Genomic DNA, 21,521 nt, shown 5'->3' on the forward strand with positions numbered 1-21,521 from the left:
AGTAACAGGGGCCAAAATCCAGAGGGTGTCCACACAGTCATTTAGTGCAAACATGCATTTACAAGTAGATGTGAAGCTTATATGAGACTTCAGCAGTCTGAGTTAGTCATATCAAGTAGATATCTTTTAGCATCAAATTCCCTCTTTGTGTTTGCCTGTTGAGCTGTGGTGGAAGTATAGTAACAATAAGAGGGACTTTGGTACTAAACACACTGTAACGTTGAAAGATATCTACATGATTTGACTCATTTAGACAACTGAAGCTTCATATTAGCTTCAGATAAACTTTTAAATGCATTTAAAAGCACAGTCTTCCTTTATGCACTGAAGGAGGACTGTGGATTTCGTCCCCATCATTTACATTGTAAGCACATTATGACGGGATCTTCTAATGGTCAGTATGAACAGGAGGAATGATTACAGCAAGAAAATCATATTTCAATCATCATTTGGACACCTGACTGTTGTTTTAACGCCGACTTGAAAAAATGCGAACCTGTCCTTTAATTAACAGCAATGAAAAAAAAAAAGCAGCTGTTGGATGTTCGACACAAACTCGGCGTTTAGGAAAAGTTGCAAGTTCGACTCAGTGCTGAGAACAGAAGTGAACTATAAATTTATAAACACAGGGAAATTCAAACCCTGAGGAGAGCTGAATTTCCCTCGGGAATCCCCAAAACACACACAAACATGCACACACACACTCACACACACACACGTGCATAATCAGTTCCTGTGGTAATCAGACAGCTAATTGCAGGCTCAGTTAGATGAACATCAACAGCAATTAATCACAGAGCTGCAGGGAGAGAGAGAGAGAGAGAGAGAGCGAGGAGAGGGAGAGAGAGGGAGGGAGGAAAAGATATGAGGAGGAAGGAAAGGACGACTCAGAAAGAGGAGTGAAGGATGATGGGGAGAAGTAATCACCAAGCCTGCAGGGATGGATGGAAGGAAGGAAGAAAGAAAGGGGGAAAGGAGGAGGAAAGAAGAGAAGGAGAAATCTGATTAAACAGGAACTCCTTCAATTACAGCTTTCAGGGTTCACGTAGCAGACTTCATCTCTCCCTCATTTTGTTTGGGGCGACCAGAGCAGTTCCAGATGTGCGACACAAGAGAGCTCAACAGCTGACCTTTAATCAGCACACGGTACAAACTGATAGGAAAGTTCTGGATGGAGAAGTGGTGATCGGGTTTCACATTTCAGACTGTTTTATCTAGACAAAGCAGGACTGCGACTAACTACTACTTTAGATTAGAACTGCTGCATTAATGTTCTTGATGGATCGTTTTTGTCAGAAAATTGTGAGAAATTATGTTAAAATTTCCCAGAGTGAAAGGAAACGTCATCAGATGTCTTGCTTTATGAGAGCAATGGTGCAAAACCCAAAGAAAATCTGTTTACTCTCCTTAAATCACTACAAAAGACTCATTTTGACTAAAACTATTAATCAATTATCATTATAGTTGCTAATTAATTTTCTATCAATTGGCCAATCGTTGCAACTCAAAGACAAAACTTTATCCATCAGATATTTTAGAAAGGCTGCAACTAATAAATGTTCTCTCAATTGATGAATCGGTGATCGGTGATGTCTTCTAATTGCTTGTTTTGTCTGACCAAGAGTCCGAAGCTTTACAATATTCAGTTCATTGCCACATTCAAGAGGCTGCACCCAAAGAATATTTGGTATTTCAGCTTGAAAAATGACAAATGAGTAACTGATTATTAAAATTATTACCTATTAATCTTCTGTTGCTCTATATTTTTGCACCAGTACCAAAACACTGTAATGATACCTAACCCTGATCAGGGGTCCCACATGTTCTTGCTCAGCACCAAATGTTCAGACCTCCATCCAGTTTTATAATCTCTGCTCATAAAGCAGATGCAGCAGATGCAGCAGATGCAGCAGGGCAGCGGTCGGTCTTCAAACAGGAGTTCATGGTACAAAAATGTCCTCCTAAAGAAAGCTTACTGTTGGTTTAGTAGACTTCTGTTACTGGTTAGTACTAGTAGAGACTGTAAAGAGACAGAAGATCTCTAGGACCAGAATTGAGGTTATTATATAGCATGAAAGATCCTGTAAAGAGGTCAGAATGGATGGATATCATCATTCTTTAACACAGGGGGACTCGCACATAGCTGCAACGCCCCTCGCCCAACATAATACCCCTTTATCGCTCCCCCTCTTCTTTCCTGTCGACCTCTTTGCCACTAACTTACCAACAAAGGCAAAAACTGTCCATTTTCAATTTTTTTTTTAGAAATCAAACACACAATCATCCTCTAACCTCTAACCTAAACCGTGTGATTATTACTGTAACCATGACAACAAAAGTCTCCAACCATTGAAGAGGCAGTAATTTGAACCCAAACCACCATCTTTACCTAAAACCTAACTGAGCAGCTTTGGTGCCTAAAACCTAACCACACCTTAACCATAGACCGAACACTGCATGACTTATTTTTGTTCCTTTTCTTTATGTTGTCCTCAATCTACACTCGTTCTGTCTTATTATCAGCTTGTCAATCGACTGTGAAGCACATTGAACTACATTAACCTGTAAGGAAAGATGCTATATAAGTAAAGTTTGATTGATTGATTGATTGATGAAAGAAACATGATAACGTCCTCCTGATAACTGCCAATAGGAGCAGTATATGTTGCATTAATATACTACTTATATGTTAGTTAACATTAATTATCCACTCTTCACTGATCTTGCAGCATGTTCTGTTTCTATGACGACGTGCAGATGAACCACTTTCTGCTCTGACGGAGCTCTAAAAGGCATCTGTTTAACAAAGCTGGCAAACAGCCTGAACCTAATTTTCATCTTTTAAAAAAAAGGAAAGACTTCATAGCACCGAGTTCAACGGTCACAAAGAGCCTGACGCTGACACTCGGCGTGTTCGTGGGACGCTGATGAGGGTCTCGTTCATGTAAAAGGCCTCGGGGGCTAAAAAACTTAGGCCAGTTCCTCTTAATGTCTTCCTGTCTCACTCAAACACACACAAACACTTCCACATGGGACGAAATGACCGCACTGGGCCAAACAATGTCTGCATGGACGGGAGGTACAAGTTTAACTAGCTTATCCAACATCACATCTACATCTGAGGTCATCGGAGGTCCGCTCAGCTGCTGAAACCAAACCCAGACCGGGTCAGAGTCAGCTTTAGTAGGGTCCCACTGTATTGTGGGTCTCAGGGTTTCATGTTTTACACTCAGGTGGATCAAACTGGACTCTCTACTGGACTCTCTACCAGCTCATCAAACTCACAGGAGGAGAAAAAATGTGAAATGAAAAAAATAAAAAAATCATATCTATTGCATTTGCAGCTCTTTTCCACCACAGCTGCTCCGTCATTGGTGAAGCATCACATTGCTGCTGCTGCTGCTGGTGGTGGTGGTGCTGCTGGTGTTGGTTTTCTGTGTCTGTTTGGGGCTGTTCAGGTCCACCACATTCAGGATCAAGTCCATTTTGGATCAGGTCTCTTCTTTAAAAAAAAAAAAAAATCATTCACATCCTGTTCAGGTCGGTTCACGTCTGTTAGGAGGAGATCTAGTCAATAAATACTGAGATATTCAAAAGCTCTATTATAATAAGATATGAGCTGTATGATCACAGACACATAACAGGATCTTCAACCCCCAATCCTCTCCAGCTGGTGGCGCTCACAGTTACCTCAGAGTCCTCCTAGTTGTTCTGTTTTTTTTTTTTTTTGTCTTTTTGTTTTAATGGTTTCGGGGAAAAGAGGTGAGCTTCCTCCTTATGTATTAAGCAGATCTGTAAATCATCTGAGGTGCACACTGATGGTAAAAGCAGACACCGTTAGATCTACTGCGGACTCAGAGGAGCTGTTCAGCATGAAAAACACACCGGTCCAACACAGGATATGAGATTTCCAGCATCACCAAACACCAAATTTGAAAATGTTTAATAAGTTCACAGAGTTCACGGTGACATCTTTGCCCGAAAGACACTCCAAAACCCCCAAATATTAAAGTTTATGTTTAAGGTCACGTATTTCACACAAAAGCTTCACGTCCTGATATTTGAAAAGCTGCTTAAAAAAATAGTAACCATCTCACTCTACCGTAATAAAAAGTTAGAAAATAATATAATATTGCTTCGTTATATACACACAAATATTTTCATACTGTATTAAAACAAACCTCAGCCTTCATATCACTGATCTTTGGTTCAAGTTTATCAATGGAAGTTAAAAATCTGATAATGAAAAATTAAAAAGTAAAAGTATGACTGATCTTGTTTGTGTGTCTCAAATGTGATCAGATTTGATTTGATCGATCGATCGAGTGATTCATTGATGTGCTGCTGAACAGAAAAATAAAGCAACTCCAGAAGAAACCAAGTCCAGGAAGAAAAAAAGCTGGAAACAAAAGTGAGGTGCAACAATGCAAACTCAGTGTGTGTGCGTGTCTGTGTGTGTGTGTGTGTGCGCGCGTGTGTGTGTGTGTTCAGGAGCAGCCAACCAGAGATTTCCCACCGCAGGAACAAAACCTGCAGCTTCCTCCTCCTGCATGACTGCTCCTCAATGACCCCCCACCCCTCTTCTTCATCACAACTCCTCCTCCTCACCCAGGAGGAGCTACTTCACTCCCGCTGTGACGGTTTGTCCTTTAAAAATACTCTCCCTCTCTCTTTCTCTCTCTCTTTCTCTCCCTCTCTCTCTCTTTCTCTTCCTCTCTCTCTTTCTCTCTTTCTCTCTCTCTCTGGCACTCCCGCTGCAGAGAAGGGACGGGGGACAAACCCACATTTCCTTTGAGAAAGCAGAAACTGACGTCAGGGACTAAACATGACCCTACGTGTGTGAGGGTCTAATCTGGGTCACAGAGTCATGTGACCTGGATGTAAGGTTACCACAGGCGGGTGTAGAACAAACAAACATGAAAAACTCCTCTCAGGAAATACAAAGAAACTCTTTAAGCTGTCAATAAACTTAAATATATTATTATCATTAACACCATGAAAAATGACTGTTACAATGTCTTAAAGCTTCAATTCATATCTTTAACATCCTGTTTTTATCCACAGATTTTCACTTTACTATCATGTACGATAAAAGCTTTAAAAAAATTCTCACTTTTTGAGAATCTGCAACCGTCGAATATTTACCATTTTTGCTAATAAAAAGCACTAAAACAATTCTTATTTTAACAAAATAGTGACAGATCAAATAATCAATTCATTGACATGTCTTTGCTGCTTTAATTGTTTCTATACTTCACCTAGAAATGTGAACATGGATTTCAATAAAACTCTTTTTTCCTCACTGAAGCCAAAAGGTCTCAAATGTTAAATGTCACCTTTACACAAATAGACAAAATGTTCCTTTAAATAAAATAGTTTAAATTTTGGCTCCAATCAGGAGTTATCTGACCATAGAAGAAGAAAACTTTCAGTACTCACTTATACAGTATGTGTGATTATAATATAGACGTATAAATGATAGGTGTATGATTGCTATTCATTGTATATTGAACCTCATTGAACCTGCTGATGCTGCTCGTCAAGGACTCAAAGTCTCAACAGTCTTGACTCTTGACATGAGAAAGATTCAACTTCATGCAAATGTGCTCTGACATGTGGGAGCGTCAGCAAAGCAACAAGCCAGCGCTCGCCTCTGATCCCCCCTCATGATGCACGCACAGTTTTTTGATTGTTTTCTTTGTTTGTTTTTTTTATCAGAACTTTAAACAAAATGAAAAAAAAAAAAAGACGAAGCCGATAGTCACGCTCTGCATCTTCCCAATTCTATAAGACAGAACTTTAACGAGCTACCCGGGACATTTCTGAGCAAACGGACCACTTCATCGTGCCACAATGTGAGTAAATAACTTCCCTAATCAGAGTGGAGTTTTCAGGCCTCTGTGATATGAATCTGCTGCTGCTGTGAATCCAGCCTGGCCGAGCTCCAGAGAAAGGTAGGTTTTCCTTTGGAGAAAACAAATGTGGGCACAAAAAACAGAAAGATAAAGGCTCCACAGAGTCTCCTCTTCCTGGCACATTTTCACTCTGTTTATCAATGAAATAAAAGAAAAGCCTAAAACCTTATTTAGTCTGTGTAAATACTTTGTGAAAGGACGGCATTAAGCTCACATTTGTATCTCATTTCTCTCTTCTTCTCTCTTTAGTCCCGAGATGACACAGTGAAGAAATATTTCCCTGAAGCCACTTTCACAACACGCACTGTAACTGTGGAGCTAAGCGGACATTACTGAGAGGAGCTGTATGTGTGACCGGACATTAAAACGGACTTTACTCTGCCAGCTCCTCCCTACAGTGCAATGTCCGTGTAATGTCCAATTGAGCACATGTGTGAATATCATTGGTGTATTATTAAGATGGATAGAGCACCTCTCCTCAGTTATCAGCCGATTTTCCCCCAGTGGTCACCTGCGGTATTACAGCAAGAAATCCCCATTATGGCCCAAAAAGCATTTTCCTCATAGACCACCATTGTAAAAGAGAATATTAGTGTTATTATAATATAATTGTGTACATAAATTCCTGATATCATATACATGTGTGCAATGTTCCTGGGATTTATATAGTAAGGACAGCCTCAGTCTTTTTTAGTGGGAGGTACTGCACATATTCAATGGGCCGCATAAACCAGAAAGCTAGAAACTTTTTGTGGTGTATTCTCCATCCAAGAAGATCTCATAGGACTGAAAAGACTTCATAATTGGTCCGGTATCCAACTCTTATAATACATCCATGTGTGAATACAGCAGTGCATTCTAATACTAATGGGAGAGAGGACTTCCTGTGATTTCTCGTTAAATGAAAGCTGTTTTATTTTTGGTGAAAAGCTTAAAAATGCCTGATTACAACCAAATATCACAGCCTCCATTATACATGTTTGTCACAAGTGTTTGATGACCACATATGAGGGATCATTACAAAAAACGTATATATATAAGATTGCCAGCCAATATCTCGATACTGGATTTTTTTGTACTCCCTAATATCTGTATCAGCATCGCCTCCAAAAATCCAGCATGGGTCGAACCCTAGTGAGAATTTACAACAAGCGAGCGGGCGTGTTGATGAGGTTTCTATCATGTGGCTGATGCTGGATAAAGGCAGCGAGCCAGCTAACCTGCATTATTTTGACTGGGCCTGAACGCTCCGCTGTGAAGCTATAGTGGTACCATTTTATTTCTGGTGAACAGCTTAAAAAACTTTTTTGCTGTCTCCTGCACTCCTTGAATAAACCAAACAGAGTATTTCCTGTAAATCTCCTGTTGTGTGCTACATATGTAAAAAAGGGCAACTCCGGAAAAAATGTCCGTACCCTAGTGTCGGCACATCGTTCTGGATCTACGTCTTGGAGCTTATATGCAAAAACAGCTTGAGATGTTTTATGTAAGGAGGTGGAGTCGCAGCATCAATTCTTCACCTTCAGCCTGATTCAGTCGCCAGGAAAACCAGAAAACCACACGTGTTTCACATCGGACGCCCACCCAGCCGTGACGCCCTCTGAGGCTCTCTGATGCCAAAAAACACACTGAAACCCTGGAGGATGATGGGATACATGACATGGTAACGGAGGGGGGGAGGGGGGGAGGACCTGCTTTGAAATGATGGGAGTGGGTGAGAGAGAGAAAAAAGGATGAAGAATCCAGAGCCGGACACAGACAGAGACAGAGAGAGAGAGAGAGAGAGAGAGAGAGAGAGAGAGAGAGAGAGAGAGAGAGAGAGAGAGAGAGAGAGAGAGAGAGAGAGAGAGAGAGAGAGAGAGAGAGAAAGAGAGGGAAAGAGAGAGAGAGGGAGAGGAAGAAGCTGAATGATTTCCTTCCTCCGCTGAGACAGATGTGATGGCTTCAGCAGATGTGTGAGAGACTTAAATCATCTGATCATTTTGACTTTCTGGAGGAGCCTGATTTCTTAAAAAACCTCAAGTACAGCGAACCTTGCTTTCTTTTCTCAGGTTTAAGGTTAAAGTTATTATTTTTTTAACAGCAGAAACTTGATTATTTGACCATGTAGACACTTAATTGGGTTGTTAAAATGATCTTTATATGTGAACATGTGTGGGAGAAAGAGTCAGGACAGTTTGTTTCATCCTACTGGGAAAAAAAGACCAAAAAAAAAAAAAAACAGCCGTGCATTAAAAAAAAAGAAAGATATATTTTTATGGCCATGTTGTTTCAGGTATGGATGAGACAATGAAATATGATCCAAGAGGGACGGTTTGAGTTATCTAGATCTAAATGTTTAAGCTTTATCGGACGCCAAAACACCGCACAGCTGTTTATAATACCCAGGAAGGATTTTTAAACCTGCTTAAAATTAGACAAATTATTTCATCTTCTGTAACAACAAACAGCAGGAAACAAAATAAAAAAAATACAGAGTTCACGTTACAGAGTGATTCACGGAGAATATGCGTTGATTTGAGTTGTGGCAAAAGTTAAGCCAGGTTTGGATGAGCCGGTGTGTTTTTTGTGTTTGAGGCGTCCCCGCTGTGCCGACGCAACGCTCTCATTGAAATGAATGAGGAGAGATGTTTTTGTCATGCAGCGTTAATGTGCATCTGAACGCAGCTTGCCTCGAACTAGGATTGAAATGTGCATAATTGAAAAGTTTAAAGTCTCACAAACTGTTAAAAAGTGTCAGAAAAAGACGTTGAGTGAAAATATGACTGTTTCTCTTCACAAGCAAACAAATAAATACAGAAAGGATCATTTTCAAGCACATCAGTACTGAATTATGTCTAAATCAGGGCTGCAACTAATGATTATTTTAATTCTCAGTTTCTTATTTAATTGAATGAGACACATAAAAGAAAAGCAGGAGCTACTCTACTCTACTCATAAGCTAGAACCAGAGCCATGTTTGACTTTTAACAGCTGATGACTAATCAATTAAATTAACTAATTATTAATTTCTGTCTAAATATACCCAGACTTTTTATTTTTAAAACATGATGCCGACATGTTAAACTAGCAGCATCTACACACACACACACACACAGAGAGCCCTAACAACTTCACACCTGTAGAATAGCAGGTCCTCACACCCCCATCCTGCAGCTTTGATGTGTGCATTTCTCAAAAGAAAAGGGGAAGCAGGGAGAAAGAGAGGGGGGAGGTGTGTGTGTGTGTGTGTGTGTGTGTGTGTGTGTGTGAATGTGTGTGTGTGTGTGTGTGTCAGAGGGGGGGTTGCGGGGAGGGGGGCGTGTTGCAGGAAGGAATGTTTCAGCAGAGTAAACAGTGTGAAGCTTCCTGTAGAAAACACTTCAAAGCCAGAGAGAGGAAACCAGGATAATGCACGCGCACACACACACACACACACACACACACACACACACAGGGCATCAAAGGCAGGTAGGAGTCATCTATCAACACAGGAAAATTAAAACCTGTAGAGCATGCACACACACACACGCGCACACACACACACGATCAGATAGTTCTACTGTCCACACAAGAATGGAAAACAGATCACCTCACACACCTTTAGACACATAACACACACACACACACACACACAAACACATCTTTTAACATTTCTTTCACGCTGCTTAATTTTTATGAACACACACACACACACACACACACACACACACACACACACACACACACACACACACACACACACACACACACACACACACACACGACCTGACACCTCACCTGAGCCTAACAAAAAGAAACTAATAAAAACTAGTTAGTACAGTAACTATGGGAGTATGGTATGGTTACTACGGCAACGTGTAACCCTATATAAGCAGCTGGCCTACTGGCAGCAACCACCAACGCCACTTTTCTCAATGACAAAGATAATTTAACACAACTTTAGGGTCGAATGCTCAGGAAGTTGTTGAGTAGAAGATTAAGCAACAACTATTTTGATGCTCAATTTATCATTTTGAGGGGTTTTTTTTCGGTTCCAGCTTCAAACATGTCAATATTTTCTTATTTCTTTAGTAAAGTGAATATCTTTGGGGTTTGGACTCTTAGGTAGGGAAACAGTGATTGACCATTTTCTGACAATTTATAGACCAAATTGACCATATTGATTATTTTTCTAATAGACAAAAAAAATCAACAAATGAGTCAATAAAGAATGACTGAACTCGATAATCAAGATAACACTGCAGGAAAAGCAACAGAACATGAGAGTAAAAGAGAGTTAAGATCAACATGTTATCTGAAGATCTTATCTGCCAACAGAAGAGTTTTCCTTTTAAAGCTAAAAATCTGTTGATCTCTGATGCTGCAGGCTACACATATATATATCAGCTCATTCACATCCAGCAGAGAAAAAGCTGATGTGAAGTGAAAAAGCAGACCAAGCAGTGTGGAGGCGGTGGGTCCAGATTTCCACATCAAATGTTTTTAGCAGAACACACAAAAGGCAGGAAATCAGCTGCACTACCTGCAATTCACCCAAACCACAAAAGTTAATTGGAAAGAAGTGGAAGCTTTGTGTGTTTTATCTTCCTGAAATCGTGTAATTCAGCACCAAGCAGGAGATTTTTTTTTCTCTCTGTAATTTCTGCTTTAACCTTTCTGCTTCTGCTTAGGCTGCAAAATAAAATATGCCCTCCACCTTGGCTGTTGTTGTATTGTTGTTGAGGCATTTTAACTGCATGATGTGATCTTTAGTGGATAATACACAGACTGAATAAAACCAGAGATATACCAGATACAGAAAAATCACTTCAGAAGTATTTAGAGTTGCTACAAAAAAAGGGAAGAAACCTTTAATTATCATTTTTTGTTTAAAAAGGAGTTTGGTTGAAAGCAGAGATGAACACACACAGATCTACCTGCTGGATCTATCCACAGACAGGGACAGACATTTGGACATTTGGACATTTGGTTTCAGTGGGATCAATTAAATTTATGTTGTTGTAATTTAAGTTTTTTCCACACTCAAAATATAAGTTTCCAAAGCTTTGTGTGTTGTACCCATCAGAGTCTGTGACCTGTATTGTTTGGAGAAGTACTCAGACCCTTTACTTAAATGAAAAGTGTCAATACTACAATCATTACAAGTAATAATCCTCTATTTAAAATCCTGCTTAAAGAAGTTAAGTAGATGTACTACCTTGGCAGAAAAACTGACACTTAAGCTCAGTTTTAAAAGAAGGACTTTTACTTGTAATTAAGTATTTGAAGGATCTGAGTACTTTAGTTAAATACTTTTATACTTTCACAAATCTATACTTTTACTCACATCTGACTTTAAAGGAAGGACTGGTCCTTGTAATTGAATGATGAGTAACATAGTTCTTTAAGTAGCCTAAATCTTACATATATTGAATTATAAATGCAGGACTTTTACTTATAACTTAATATTTTAAAAGGGATCTGAATACTTCTTCCCACTAAGAAGTACTCAGATCATTTAGTAGAAGTATTAATACCACAATGTAAAGACAATACCTCAAAACAGGAGCTTTAAGACTCACTTTAATTTCACCTGTTTTTCCTCCATAAATATAACTATATTAACAGCATCATTTCAGAGTCAGATAATCGGATGAATGTGTTATAAAAGTTAAGATTTTACTAATTTATCGTCCTTTATTGCAGCTTTTATGTATGCCGAATTAAACAAGACACCTGGTTTAATCAGAAAACATTTAAAGTTTGTCTTCTGGTGTCTGTATATTTGCATTAAAGCGGAATAAATCTTAAAATGTTCACTTTTTTAAAGCAGGTTTGGGTGTCTTTTAAGAAGAAACGTGCAGAGCAGCAGTCAGACAGGTAAGAAAGGTAACGTGACTGACGCAACCTGAGTTTAAAATACCACACATAAAAAGACTGTTTTAACTCAATTATACCTTCACATGTCACTTTGTTTCATGTGTGAGTTTAGCAGGACAAACTGGCTGCATATTGACACAAGAAGTGACAAAAAACTCAAAGAGAAAGTTTCCGAAAATGTAACTTCTTTTTTGGGAGACTTGAGACGAGACAGCAGCAGCAGCAGCAGCTTTCGTTACCTATAGTTACAATAAGACGATAAGACAAAGATTTTGTGCGTCTTTACCTTGAACCCGCATCGCTCCTGGTTTGCTCTTTTGTTGCCTGAAGTCGTAGATCCACAAGAAAAATATAAAATAAAAAATAAACCGCAGAGAGAGATGAAGAAACTGCGAGGGGCCGCCATTCCTCCCTCAAGTCTGAACAGCTCTGAGAGAGAGAGAGAGAGAGCGAGAGAGAGAGAGAGAGAGAGAGAGAGAGAGAGAGAGAGGTGTGTTTAGTTCCGACCTGTGTGGAAGCTCACATCCGCAAGAAAGAAAGAAAGACACATGAAAGGCTGAAACAGACAAAGATAAAATCACTATTATTGTAAAACTGAAAAGTCATTAGTCAAATTTGTGAAATGGGAATTCAAAATTTTGACTTACTAAATCTGTGGCAGTGGTGGAAAAAGTGTTAAGACCCTTTAATTAAGTAAAAGTACCAATACAACAATGTAAAAAATACTCCATTACAATTAAAAGTACACAAGTATTAGCATCAAAATCAAAAAAGTAGTGGTTTGGTCCCTCTGACTGATATGTTATTATTACATGTATTTAGTGGAGTAGAAGTTTTATTCATGTTTAGATATTTTAATGGTTGTATACCAGTATACCAGTATGTACCAGTACCTGCTGTAGTATAATGCTGCAGAGGTTTAAGCCAAGTGCTTCACACCCTCTTGTGGCAAAAGTCAGTAACATGATGACGTCCCAGAGCACATGGACTAACAAAACCATAACAACATAAGATTCCTTATGTTGTTATGGTTTTGTTCCTACCTCGGGACATTAAATACAGTCTTTATACTTACCAATAGCAGCACACATGTTGTCATGCTACACCATAAATTAAAACATGCCTTAAAATGTGTGTTCTTTATATAATAACACCAACAAACAAGAATCAAATACGACAAGCAACACAAACACAATTTCACACTGATTAGTTCAACAGAACTATACTTATATGGAGACGTAAAGTTTTCAATATTAAATAAATAAAATATGTTTAAATAGAGGATCACATGAATAAAATAGAGAACAAAGTAACCAGAAGATTATGGAAGTAATCTGACACATTTTAAAAACTCAACATCTCATCCTGCTTCTTTCCACTATAACAGAGTTTATAGCGAGTTTCAGTTCACTGTTTAGCTGTTTTGGTTCAATCTCAGCTCTCTCATAACTGCTGGAAATGGAAATGAGCAACAGTTTGCTCACAAATTTAATATATTATATGCAAATGTTGTGTTGACAGCTTGTTTCTGCTTGTCATGCTTGCCTGGAGAAAGCACTTTTTGTTTTTACCCTGCATCAGATCCATTCCTTCGGTGCTTCAGTGGCCGTTTGATTTTGAGTTTATTTCTTTATTTTTCTATTCTATTTTATATTATTAATATATTCTAATAATATTTTCTTTTCTTCTTTTTTTCTAATTTTTTTTTCAAGTTAAAGACAAATTGCCACTACACAAGAAAAAAAAACTCCATTTAAATGAACATTTTTGTGGTTGGAACTTTGTGGAAGATTGGATAACTCATATGTGAAAGATTGTTGTATTCTTATGTTATGTGTAAGAACAAATCATAACTACAAATACAGTACTTGAGTAAATGTACTTAAATTTAAAACAAAAGAGAGAGAAAATAAATCTTATTTTTTTACAATTATCTGCTGGCGTGTCAAAGTTCCATGATGGTCTGTGATGTCATAATGTCACAGTTCCATCATCCTCTGTGATGCAATAATCAACATTCTGGACTCAGGTCCTGATCTCAGAGCTCTGAGTCTTTGATTCACTCTCACTGGAAAACTACACAAGTGAAGTTATCTCTACAGACGGTTAACATATTGACTAATGCGCCAAAAATGAGTTTTCAAGGAGAAGCTTCCATCACATTATGTCCTCACAGAGGCGAAATGGAAAAAACGATAAGGCAGATGACATCTGCAGCCTTAAATGAACTGAGACGAGAGGAAAGACTGTGTGATGTGGTGATCAAAGTGGATGACGTTGAATTCAAGGCCCACAAGGTCATTCTGTGTGGCTGCAGTGCGTACTTTCGGTGAGTAGGTCATCTAAGAGTAGAGACCATGATATCAAACAAGCAGATAAAGCCAGATGTGAACTTTAAAAAAGGATCATCCTGTATGAATTGCATCAGAAAAACCAGCACAACATCAACTTACTTTATAACTTTTTATACATAATTATCATCATTCATGTCAATCCACTGTTTTAACAGAGCAGTAATGTTTGTAAGAGCGGTGGTTTCTTCATTTTTGGCTTCTCAACACTTAAGCATTGTCTAGACATGACCTTTCTGCTCTGTTTGCAAATTCTGTTGAGTTTTGGCCAGGTCAAACAAACTGTCATTTTAGTCAACCTAATTTATTCAGTTATCTAGAACTATGTAGAGGTAACCCATAATTCATAAGAAAAAAAGCAAACAGGAAAAGACTACCTGGAAAAGTACTTTGTGATATTTATGCAGCAAAAATATTTGGGTTTTTGTGAGTCTGTTTTTACTCCTCAACTCATCTGATTTGCTTGTAACCCCTTGGGGGAGCCTGACCATGGGTAACCGTTGTCTTTTACCGCAGCATCAGCGTCTTTGTGCACATCACATGCATTAACACTGGGATTTCCCATTTCTCAGGGTTAAAGCATGTCAAACACTCAAAAGCTTCTTTTTTTTAAATCACAATTTTGCTTACTTACCTGTCTTTACAATGGAGGGGCTCAAAATGTTTGGTGATGCTGGAGGAGGGCCAAAAAGTTACATTTAAATAAACTGAGATTATCATCATGGGTCTTATTTTTTTGTAAGATTTGGCCTAAATGTGGCCACAGAAGAAAAACACTAAAATTCAGCTTCAGTGTGAATATACTATTTGGTCACAGCATGTATAAATTATAAAATCATTAACATTTTGTTATTGGTTTAATGAATCTTTTCTTAAAAAGTCTCTGTCATGATCTTGCTGTGATTAAACCTGAACAGGCCTAGGTTTAAGGACTTGTTCCTATGGCAACAGCTCTGGGTAAATTTCAAACTAGCATTGATGAATTGAAAAATCCTGGCTTGTGTCAAATCATTAATAATCAAGTCACATTAATTCAGTCATCGACAAACGAAAAACAGGCCCGGGTTTCTTGTGACTGTTTGGTCCAGATGTTATGTCAGTGTTACAAAACCCTGATGTCCTCTAAACCTGATCCCACAGTGCTCTCTTCACCGGTGCCTGGGCAACCTCAGAGAAGCAGGTCTACAATATCCCTGGAGTGTTGCCAGAGATGATGAACCTCATCATCTGTTACGCATACACAGACTCTGTTCCTGTGACGGAGGACAATGTGGTGGAGATTCTGGCAGCTGCAGACCAGTTCTTGGTCCCGGGGATTGTTCAGGCCTGCTCCTTCTTCCTGGAGGACCAGCTGTGTCTAAATAATTGCATTGGCATCTGGAAGCTGGTGGACTTCTACCATTGCCCTGACCTGAAGTACAAGGTCTTCCTCTACATCCTGTACCACTTTCTGGAGGTAGTTAATGCCTCAAAGGAGTTCCTGGATCTCTCTGTCCAAGAGCTGGCTGCTATCATTGAGAACGACCACCTCAACGTTAGACGGGAAGACAAGGTGTTTGAGACCATCCTCTACTGGATTAACCACCTGCCCGCCCAAAGACGAGGTTACATTTCTGAGCTGTTGCCCAAGGTAACTCAAGAACAAGTGAACTGTAGCTGTAGGCCGCTTTACATAGCATGTATTAGGTTGAATTCATTTATAGAAATAGACTCAAAAGGTCTGCTGAAGTCCAGCAAGGGAAGTGAAAACATTAGCAGTGATCTGTGATTATGTTTTCTTGACAGGCAAACTCTTGTAGCTGAGGGAAAAAAACCCTTAATTTTCACTTTTTGGTTTTATCTACATGGAGTTATGTTCTACGAGTATTTCTCGTTGAACAATAGTCAGGTGCAGTCACTTTGTGAGGCTTCCTGAAGTCTTCACAGTGCAGTTGCCTGGTTTGGTACCATTGTGGCTGCGTTCACCGACCAAATCTGGCAACCAGTACTACACTGCACAACTTCCCCTGAAACCTAAAACTGTGATTTCTAATCTGCAAACAAGATAAACATTTCTCATCTCACCCTCAGAAAGAGTGTTGAACGAATTCTTATAATCTCAATATGATTGAAATGAAGGAATAATATATCATATTGTAATATATCATGAATAAAGGAATATCTTATCTTATCTTAATAAGATAACTTCTTAAAATGTTTGCAGTCCTGAACCTCATATTTTCTTGTCTCTAAAGTTACATGTTAAAATACAGTGATTCTAAATGCGAGTCATCTCAAGTCTAATAAGACTGCTGCTGTCTTCTTCTACCTGTCCAGGTGCGGCTAGGCTTCATGACCGCTGACTACCTCCAACATAATGTGATCGACAACGATCTGGTGAAGGATAGCTTTGAATGTATACCCACCATTAATGATGCGGTGAATGCATTTTTGGATATAAGGGCATATGGACTGGCAAACCTGGACTACAGTAGCCCACTGATCCGCCCACGCCTGCCTCCCGCTATTCTATTAGCCACTGGAGGTAAAGATGGCAGCACTCCAGTGACCTCCGTCCAGGCCTACGATCTCCGGGCTGACCGCTGGTGGACGTTGAGCACTGAGGAGATCTGTCGCGCTCACCACGGCACTGCTGTCCTCAACGGCTCTATGTACCTGATTGGTGGCTGCAGCCGTGAAGCCCACTTGAATACCGTACTAAGGTTTGACCTCGTGACCCGCACGTGGCACGAGGTGGGATCCATGGAGTACTGCCGCTGCTATGTCAGTGTTGCTGTGCTGAATGGCTGCATCTATGCCATGGGAGGGTACAACGGACATGCTTACTATAACACCGTAGAGTGCTACAGGCAAGAGACTAACCAGTGGACCATGGCGCCACCCATGCGTACAAAGAGGTGTGGGGCCAGTTCTGCAACTCTAAATGGGAAGGTGGGTGAAGCAGAGACCGAAACACATTATAAGTCTGAGAGGCAAATATTAACACTTTAACTACCAAACTAGCACAATAATCAGAATTGACATTTTCTTTTTACTTCATTTTCTAGTCTGACATCATAATATCTGTTTGGGAAAGGGAGTTGTTTTTTTTTTACATTTGAGAGCTGTAAAAACACCCTATACACATATTCGTCATATTCTATAAAATATCCACCTGGATTATAAAATAGTGATTGTGAATGTCTTTTTTCAAGATTTACACACAATTAATAGTCAATTAGCACAAATAATAAAAACAGAATAAATAATACACATAGTAGCTTTCTGTTAATAGTATCATCAGTTATATCCAGAGCATTTATTCAGCACGTATGTTAAAACTTGCATTTTAAAAAGCAAATGCATGATTTTATTTTATGATCTAAAGCAAACGTAGGTTACAAACCGTCTGTATTGGACCAATATTAAATGTACCTGTCTAAATCTGTCTGTAGATCTACATGTGCGGGGGCTTCAATGGGCGTCGCAGCCTGTCTTCTGCTGAATGCTACGACCCTGAGACCAGACAATGGACCCTCATCTCCCACATGAGAAACTCTCGCAGTGGCCTGGGGGTGGTGGCCTACAAAGATTGTATCTATGCAGTAAGTGTGTGGCATTCATATGAAGGTTTGGGTTGAATCATGTTAGTGGTGAAAGGAATGTGACTGGAGGACAGTCAATGATGAGTTAAAGAGGCCGGACTGTTAATTAACTATTATTCTGCAATCAAGAACGTTGTTGACTCATCAGAAACTCTCCAGTAGCTCTCAAAACATTCAACATATATCGTAATGTGATAATAAGAAGCTAATACGACTCGGTTATTAGATGTTTCTCATTCTCGACCTTCTGGTACGGTGGTCCTGAGGTGCAAAACACTAAAAAAAACAGAACACGATGAGAAAATGTTGTGTTTTCAGATGTGTTGTTGTGTTTTTCATCTCAGGGCCATCATATTCTGGCCTCAATTTGATTATAACTTAAGTTTAAGTGTCAATATATCTTACTGTAAGGAAGTTTAGTAAATCTCAAAATCATCTGTAGGTTGAAGCAATCACAAAATGATAAATGTTACAAACATTATGAGTAGGGGACAAATGAATCATGAGATGATCGTTACTGAATGTCATAACACATTTTTTAAAGACCAAAACCAAAACCAACAAGTTATCAAACTTTATATAAGAGAGATATTTGTATTATTAACTCCTGTCTAAAACTACCTGCAGTAATTCACATTCTTTGTAGCCACAGTCTGATTTATCTATTTATTTCTATAATTAACAATCAAAGTTGTTTGTAATTGTGTCAGACACACCTGTGAGCCTCAATATACACTGAGTTATTCTTCCTGTTGCTTTGGTTTAACTCTTTAACTTTAACAATAAGGTGCAACATTTGCTCAGTGTGCTATCACGATCCAGAACGTAATATAAAGATGTTTCCCTGCTCTGATAGGTTGGTGGCACCTTCACTGGGACTTCCCATCTGTGCAGTGCTGAGGCCTACAACCCTCAAACCAACAGGTGGCATGCCGTGCCGTCCATGTCCGCCCCCCGCAGCTACTTTGGCATTGAGGTTGTGGATGAGCAGCTCTTTGTGGTTGGAGGATTCAACGGTGTCAACACCATGATGTCTGTAGAGCGCTATGATGAGGAGGCTGGCATGTGGTACGATGCCTCCAACACCAGGGTGCCCTGCAGCGGCCTGAGCTGCTCTGTGCTACACGGAAACCACGCAGTGGTGGAGCAGCTGTTCCCTCGTGATGCTACGACGCTCGCCAATGTGCAGCAAGCTGCAGGAGGATCCGTCTGACCCTCAGCTCAGTCCTGACACATCATTTTATCATTTTCAAAAAAATAAAATTATTTTAAAGACGATGATGATAAATGATGAATTTAAATTATTGAATTCACTCTTTAAATGAAGAAGTGCTGCTATGATTCCCTTATATGTACATAAACATGTATTTTCACTTATATACATAGACCAGAGCTACCTGTCGATACATTATTTTGACTCTATGGCTCTTTTTTAAATTGAACTACTCGATTATTTTTGCACTTCTGTAGTCACAGACAGACATATTTGCAGTCTATTTATACAGTCTATGTATTTTTGTAGAAATTTGTATATGGTATATGTTGTTTTTGGGTATTTCTTTTAATTTTTTTACTTTTTTAATTTGTTTGCATTTATCTTTTTCTCCCACTACCTCTATAGCCTTGTCTCTTGTCCTGCTGTAAACTGTGAGTTCGCTGACTGAATAAATTAATTAATGAACAAATAAACAAACAAATAAATAAACTAGCAAGATTTTTTGGTTTAGGACAGTCTTTACAGTTCGGAGATGTTGATGTATAAAAATGTTTTAAAATAAAGATTTAAAAAGACATTGCCACATAAATAATTAGATGAATAAATGCAAACAAAGAATGTAAGTGTCAAAATGTCATTGTGAAATAAAAAAAATATTTTTTAATGGTCTCAGAGGTCTTTATGATCTGTAGAACATACTGAACATACAGACTAAGGATAAACTACTCATTTCAGGATTTTTTATTGTGAGACCGTTAACAGTGCAGTGAAAAGACAGGCCTATACATTTTATTTATTTATTTCCACTTGTTAAAGAAAAAATTGATTTATAACACTGTTGAGGACTGTAAACACACCGTTTCTGACTAACATTGTGGGATTCTAATCTCTAATTTCTAGTAAGTTTATTAGACTGAATTTCAGCACCATTCACTGTTTAAGTCACATTGGACAACCATAGTGTTAATGCCTCTCCTCATGTGGGGGAAGTATGAGACAGTCCCTTCTGGATTTCACTGAATTTTTATTTTTATGTGATTATTGCGTCTAAAAATGCTTGATTTTGCAGCGGCTTTCATCAAAAATTGGGATACAATTTTGCAAGTGTTTTGTGTGCTCTTATTGCAGTAATTGGGAAAAATTGCAAGCAAAGGAAAAATGTGTGATTTGATTCAAATTACTTCCAATGAAGAGTCACAAGTAATCACTTCCTTTGACAGAGATTTGTCCATTTTCCACCTGAATCCTTGCTGAATGAGCTGCAGTGGTCCAAATCACAAGCAATCTGTTGACAGTAACAGTACAGTAATTTAGCAACACTGCAAGCTCCCACAAATAATGCATTGATTGATTTAATTTGCGCTAATTATTGCAATTGCGAAATTACAATTTCCCTGAGGGGCTGGTTAGATGTTACATGGATAATTATTGGGATTTACAGCTTCATGTTTATTTTGTTACAGATAGATAGATGGATAGATGGATATATCTACTATATCTATATTATTGTCATTGTATATGCACACAATTAAATTAAAAATGCTATCCTGTTGTGTGAACATAAAAAAGTGGATGACATTGTACTTAGTTCTTTATCTAATTTAAAATGCAAATTACTTGGGGAAAAAACTGTCCCTACAGTGTACATGTGAAAATTATGTTAAAGTTTAGATGTAGCCTAAACTATGAAAGTCAAAACTTTCATTGGGGGGGAAAATACTTCTTCTGCAGGGCCAGATTTACTTAAACATGAAGTCCCGCATTTCAAACACATAAAAAAAGTCTAAAAACCAAATGACATCCCACAAATGAATCCCCACATACCTTTAAACACAGGAAAAGCTTCACACACACTGAACAGCACCGGCGCCATTATGGCTCTAAGTTGTACACGGATACGGCGAAAGGGCGACGCTGACCAGATCCAAAATGGCGCCTTTTCCCTTTAAAGCTACAAGCCAATCAAATCTATGGAATCTTTCTCCCAGCCAATCACAACTCAGCTGGGAGGCGGGCGCAGTGCAGCTGGGAGGATCTGTGTTTGGGGCTGTTTTGGATCCGTGTAGGAAGGAAATCTTGATAGGGAGTTGACACAGATTCATTTTGAGCTGTTTTCTCCGTCTATTGGCACCGATCACAGCCTCGCCAGCCTACAGCCATGCCCGGGATAGACAAGCTGCCGATAGAGGAGACGCTGGAGGACAGTCCGCAGGTAAAGGTCCTCTTCTTCCCTTTTGGAGGCTAACATGCTAACAGGGAGGCTAACTGTGCAGGATCATTGTTCATTAAACAAACAGTGAGGGTGGCTGTCTGTATAGTTAAGTGTCCATCAGCAGACAGAGAAGGGCTTCACTGTCTTTTATAGGATCGTCAACAATCAGAGGAGATGAAGATGAAGCTGCGGACTGAGCAGTAATGGCCCCGTTTACAGACACATTGGAGCAGCTGTGCATCAAAATATGAGAGGGGTGATACTGATCAGCTGATAGAGAAGAGAGAGGTCAACATGTCACTGTCTGCTTCTGCTTCATTAATAGTTGGCAAGGCATGGCTACTTCCTTATGTACTCTTCTGCTAACTGTACCCCCCCCCCCCCCCTTACAGTGTCATGCTG

At 39.2% G+C, this 21,521-nt stretch overlaps 3 protein-coding genes across 4 annotated transcripts in view; 2 read left to right on the top strand and 1 right to left on the bottom strand.

Moving 5' to 3' along the window:
• Window positions 1–12,162, bottom strand: part of il17rd (interleukin 17 receptor D) — a 35,339-nt gene extending 23,177 nt beyond the window's left edge. The window contains exon 1 of the mRNA XM_053315590.1: window positions 12,043–12,162. Within this exon, the coding sequence (XP_053171565.1) occupies window positions 12,043–12,162 (120 nt within the window). The remainder of the gene's footprint in view (window positions 1–12,042) is intronic.
• A 1,798-nt stretch (window positions 12,163–13,960) lies between these two features.
• On the top strand, window positions 13,961–18,904 carry LOC128355348 (kelch-like protein 10). Its single transcript, XM_053315591.1, has 5 exons — window positions 13,961–14,085; window positions 15,248–15,737; window positions 16,424–17,038; window positions 17,542–17,691; window positions 18,548–18,904. The coding sequence occupies exons 1-5, from the start codon at window positions 13,961–13,963 to the stop codon at window positions 18,902–18,904; spliced, it is 1,737 nt and encodes a 578-aa protein (XP_053171566.1).
• A 2,063-nt stretch (window positions 18,905–20,967) lies between these two features.
• appl1 (adaptor protein, phosphotyrosine interaction, PH domain and leucine zipper containing 1) overlaps window positions 20,968–21,521 on the top strand; it is a 16,518-nt gene continuing 15,964 nt past the window's right edge. For both annotated transcript variants that reach the window (XM_053315439.1, XM_053315440.1), the window contains exon 1: window positions 20,968–21,119. In XM_053315439.1, the coding sequence (XP_053171414.1) occupies window positions 21,066–21,119 (54 nt within the window). In that variant the 5' untranslated portion in view covers window positions 20,968–21,065. The remainder of the gene's footprint in view (window positions 21,120–21,521) is intronic.

The sequence above is a fragment of the Scomber japonicus genome, chromosome 3 (assembly GCF_027409825.1).
Source record: "Scomber japonicus isolate fScoJap1 chromosome 3, fScoJap1.pri, whole genome shotgun sequence".
In the NCBI taxonomy this organism is placed as follows: Eukaryota; Metazoa; Chordata; class Actinopteri; order Scombriformes; family Scombridae; genus Scomber; species Scomber japonicus.

What these genes read in the sequence shown, in the direction of transcription:
- LOC128355348 (XM_053315591.1), top strand. Translation starts at nt 13,961, where the DNA reads ATGACATCTGCAGCCTTAAATGAACTGAGACGAGAGGAAAGACTGTGT. An exon ending in GGCTGCAGTGCGTACTTTCG is followed by an intron (nt 14,086 to 15,247) that starts GTGAGTAGGTCA and finishes CTGATCCCACAG; the next exon opens with TGCTCTCTTCACCGGTGCCT. An exon ending in ACAAAGATTGTATCTATGCA is followed by an intron (nt 17,692 to 18,547) that starts GTAAGTGTGTGG and finishes CTGCTCTGATAG; the next exon opens with GTTGGTGGCACCTTCACTGG.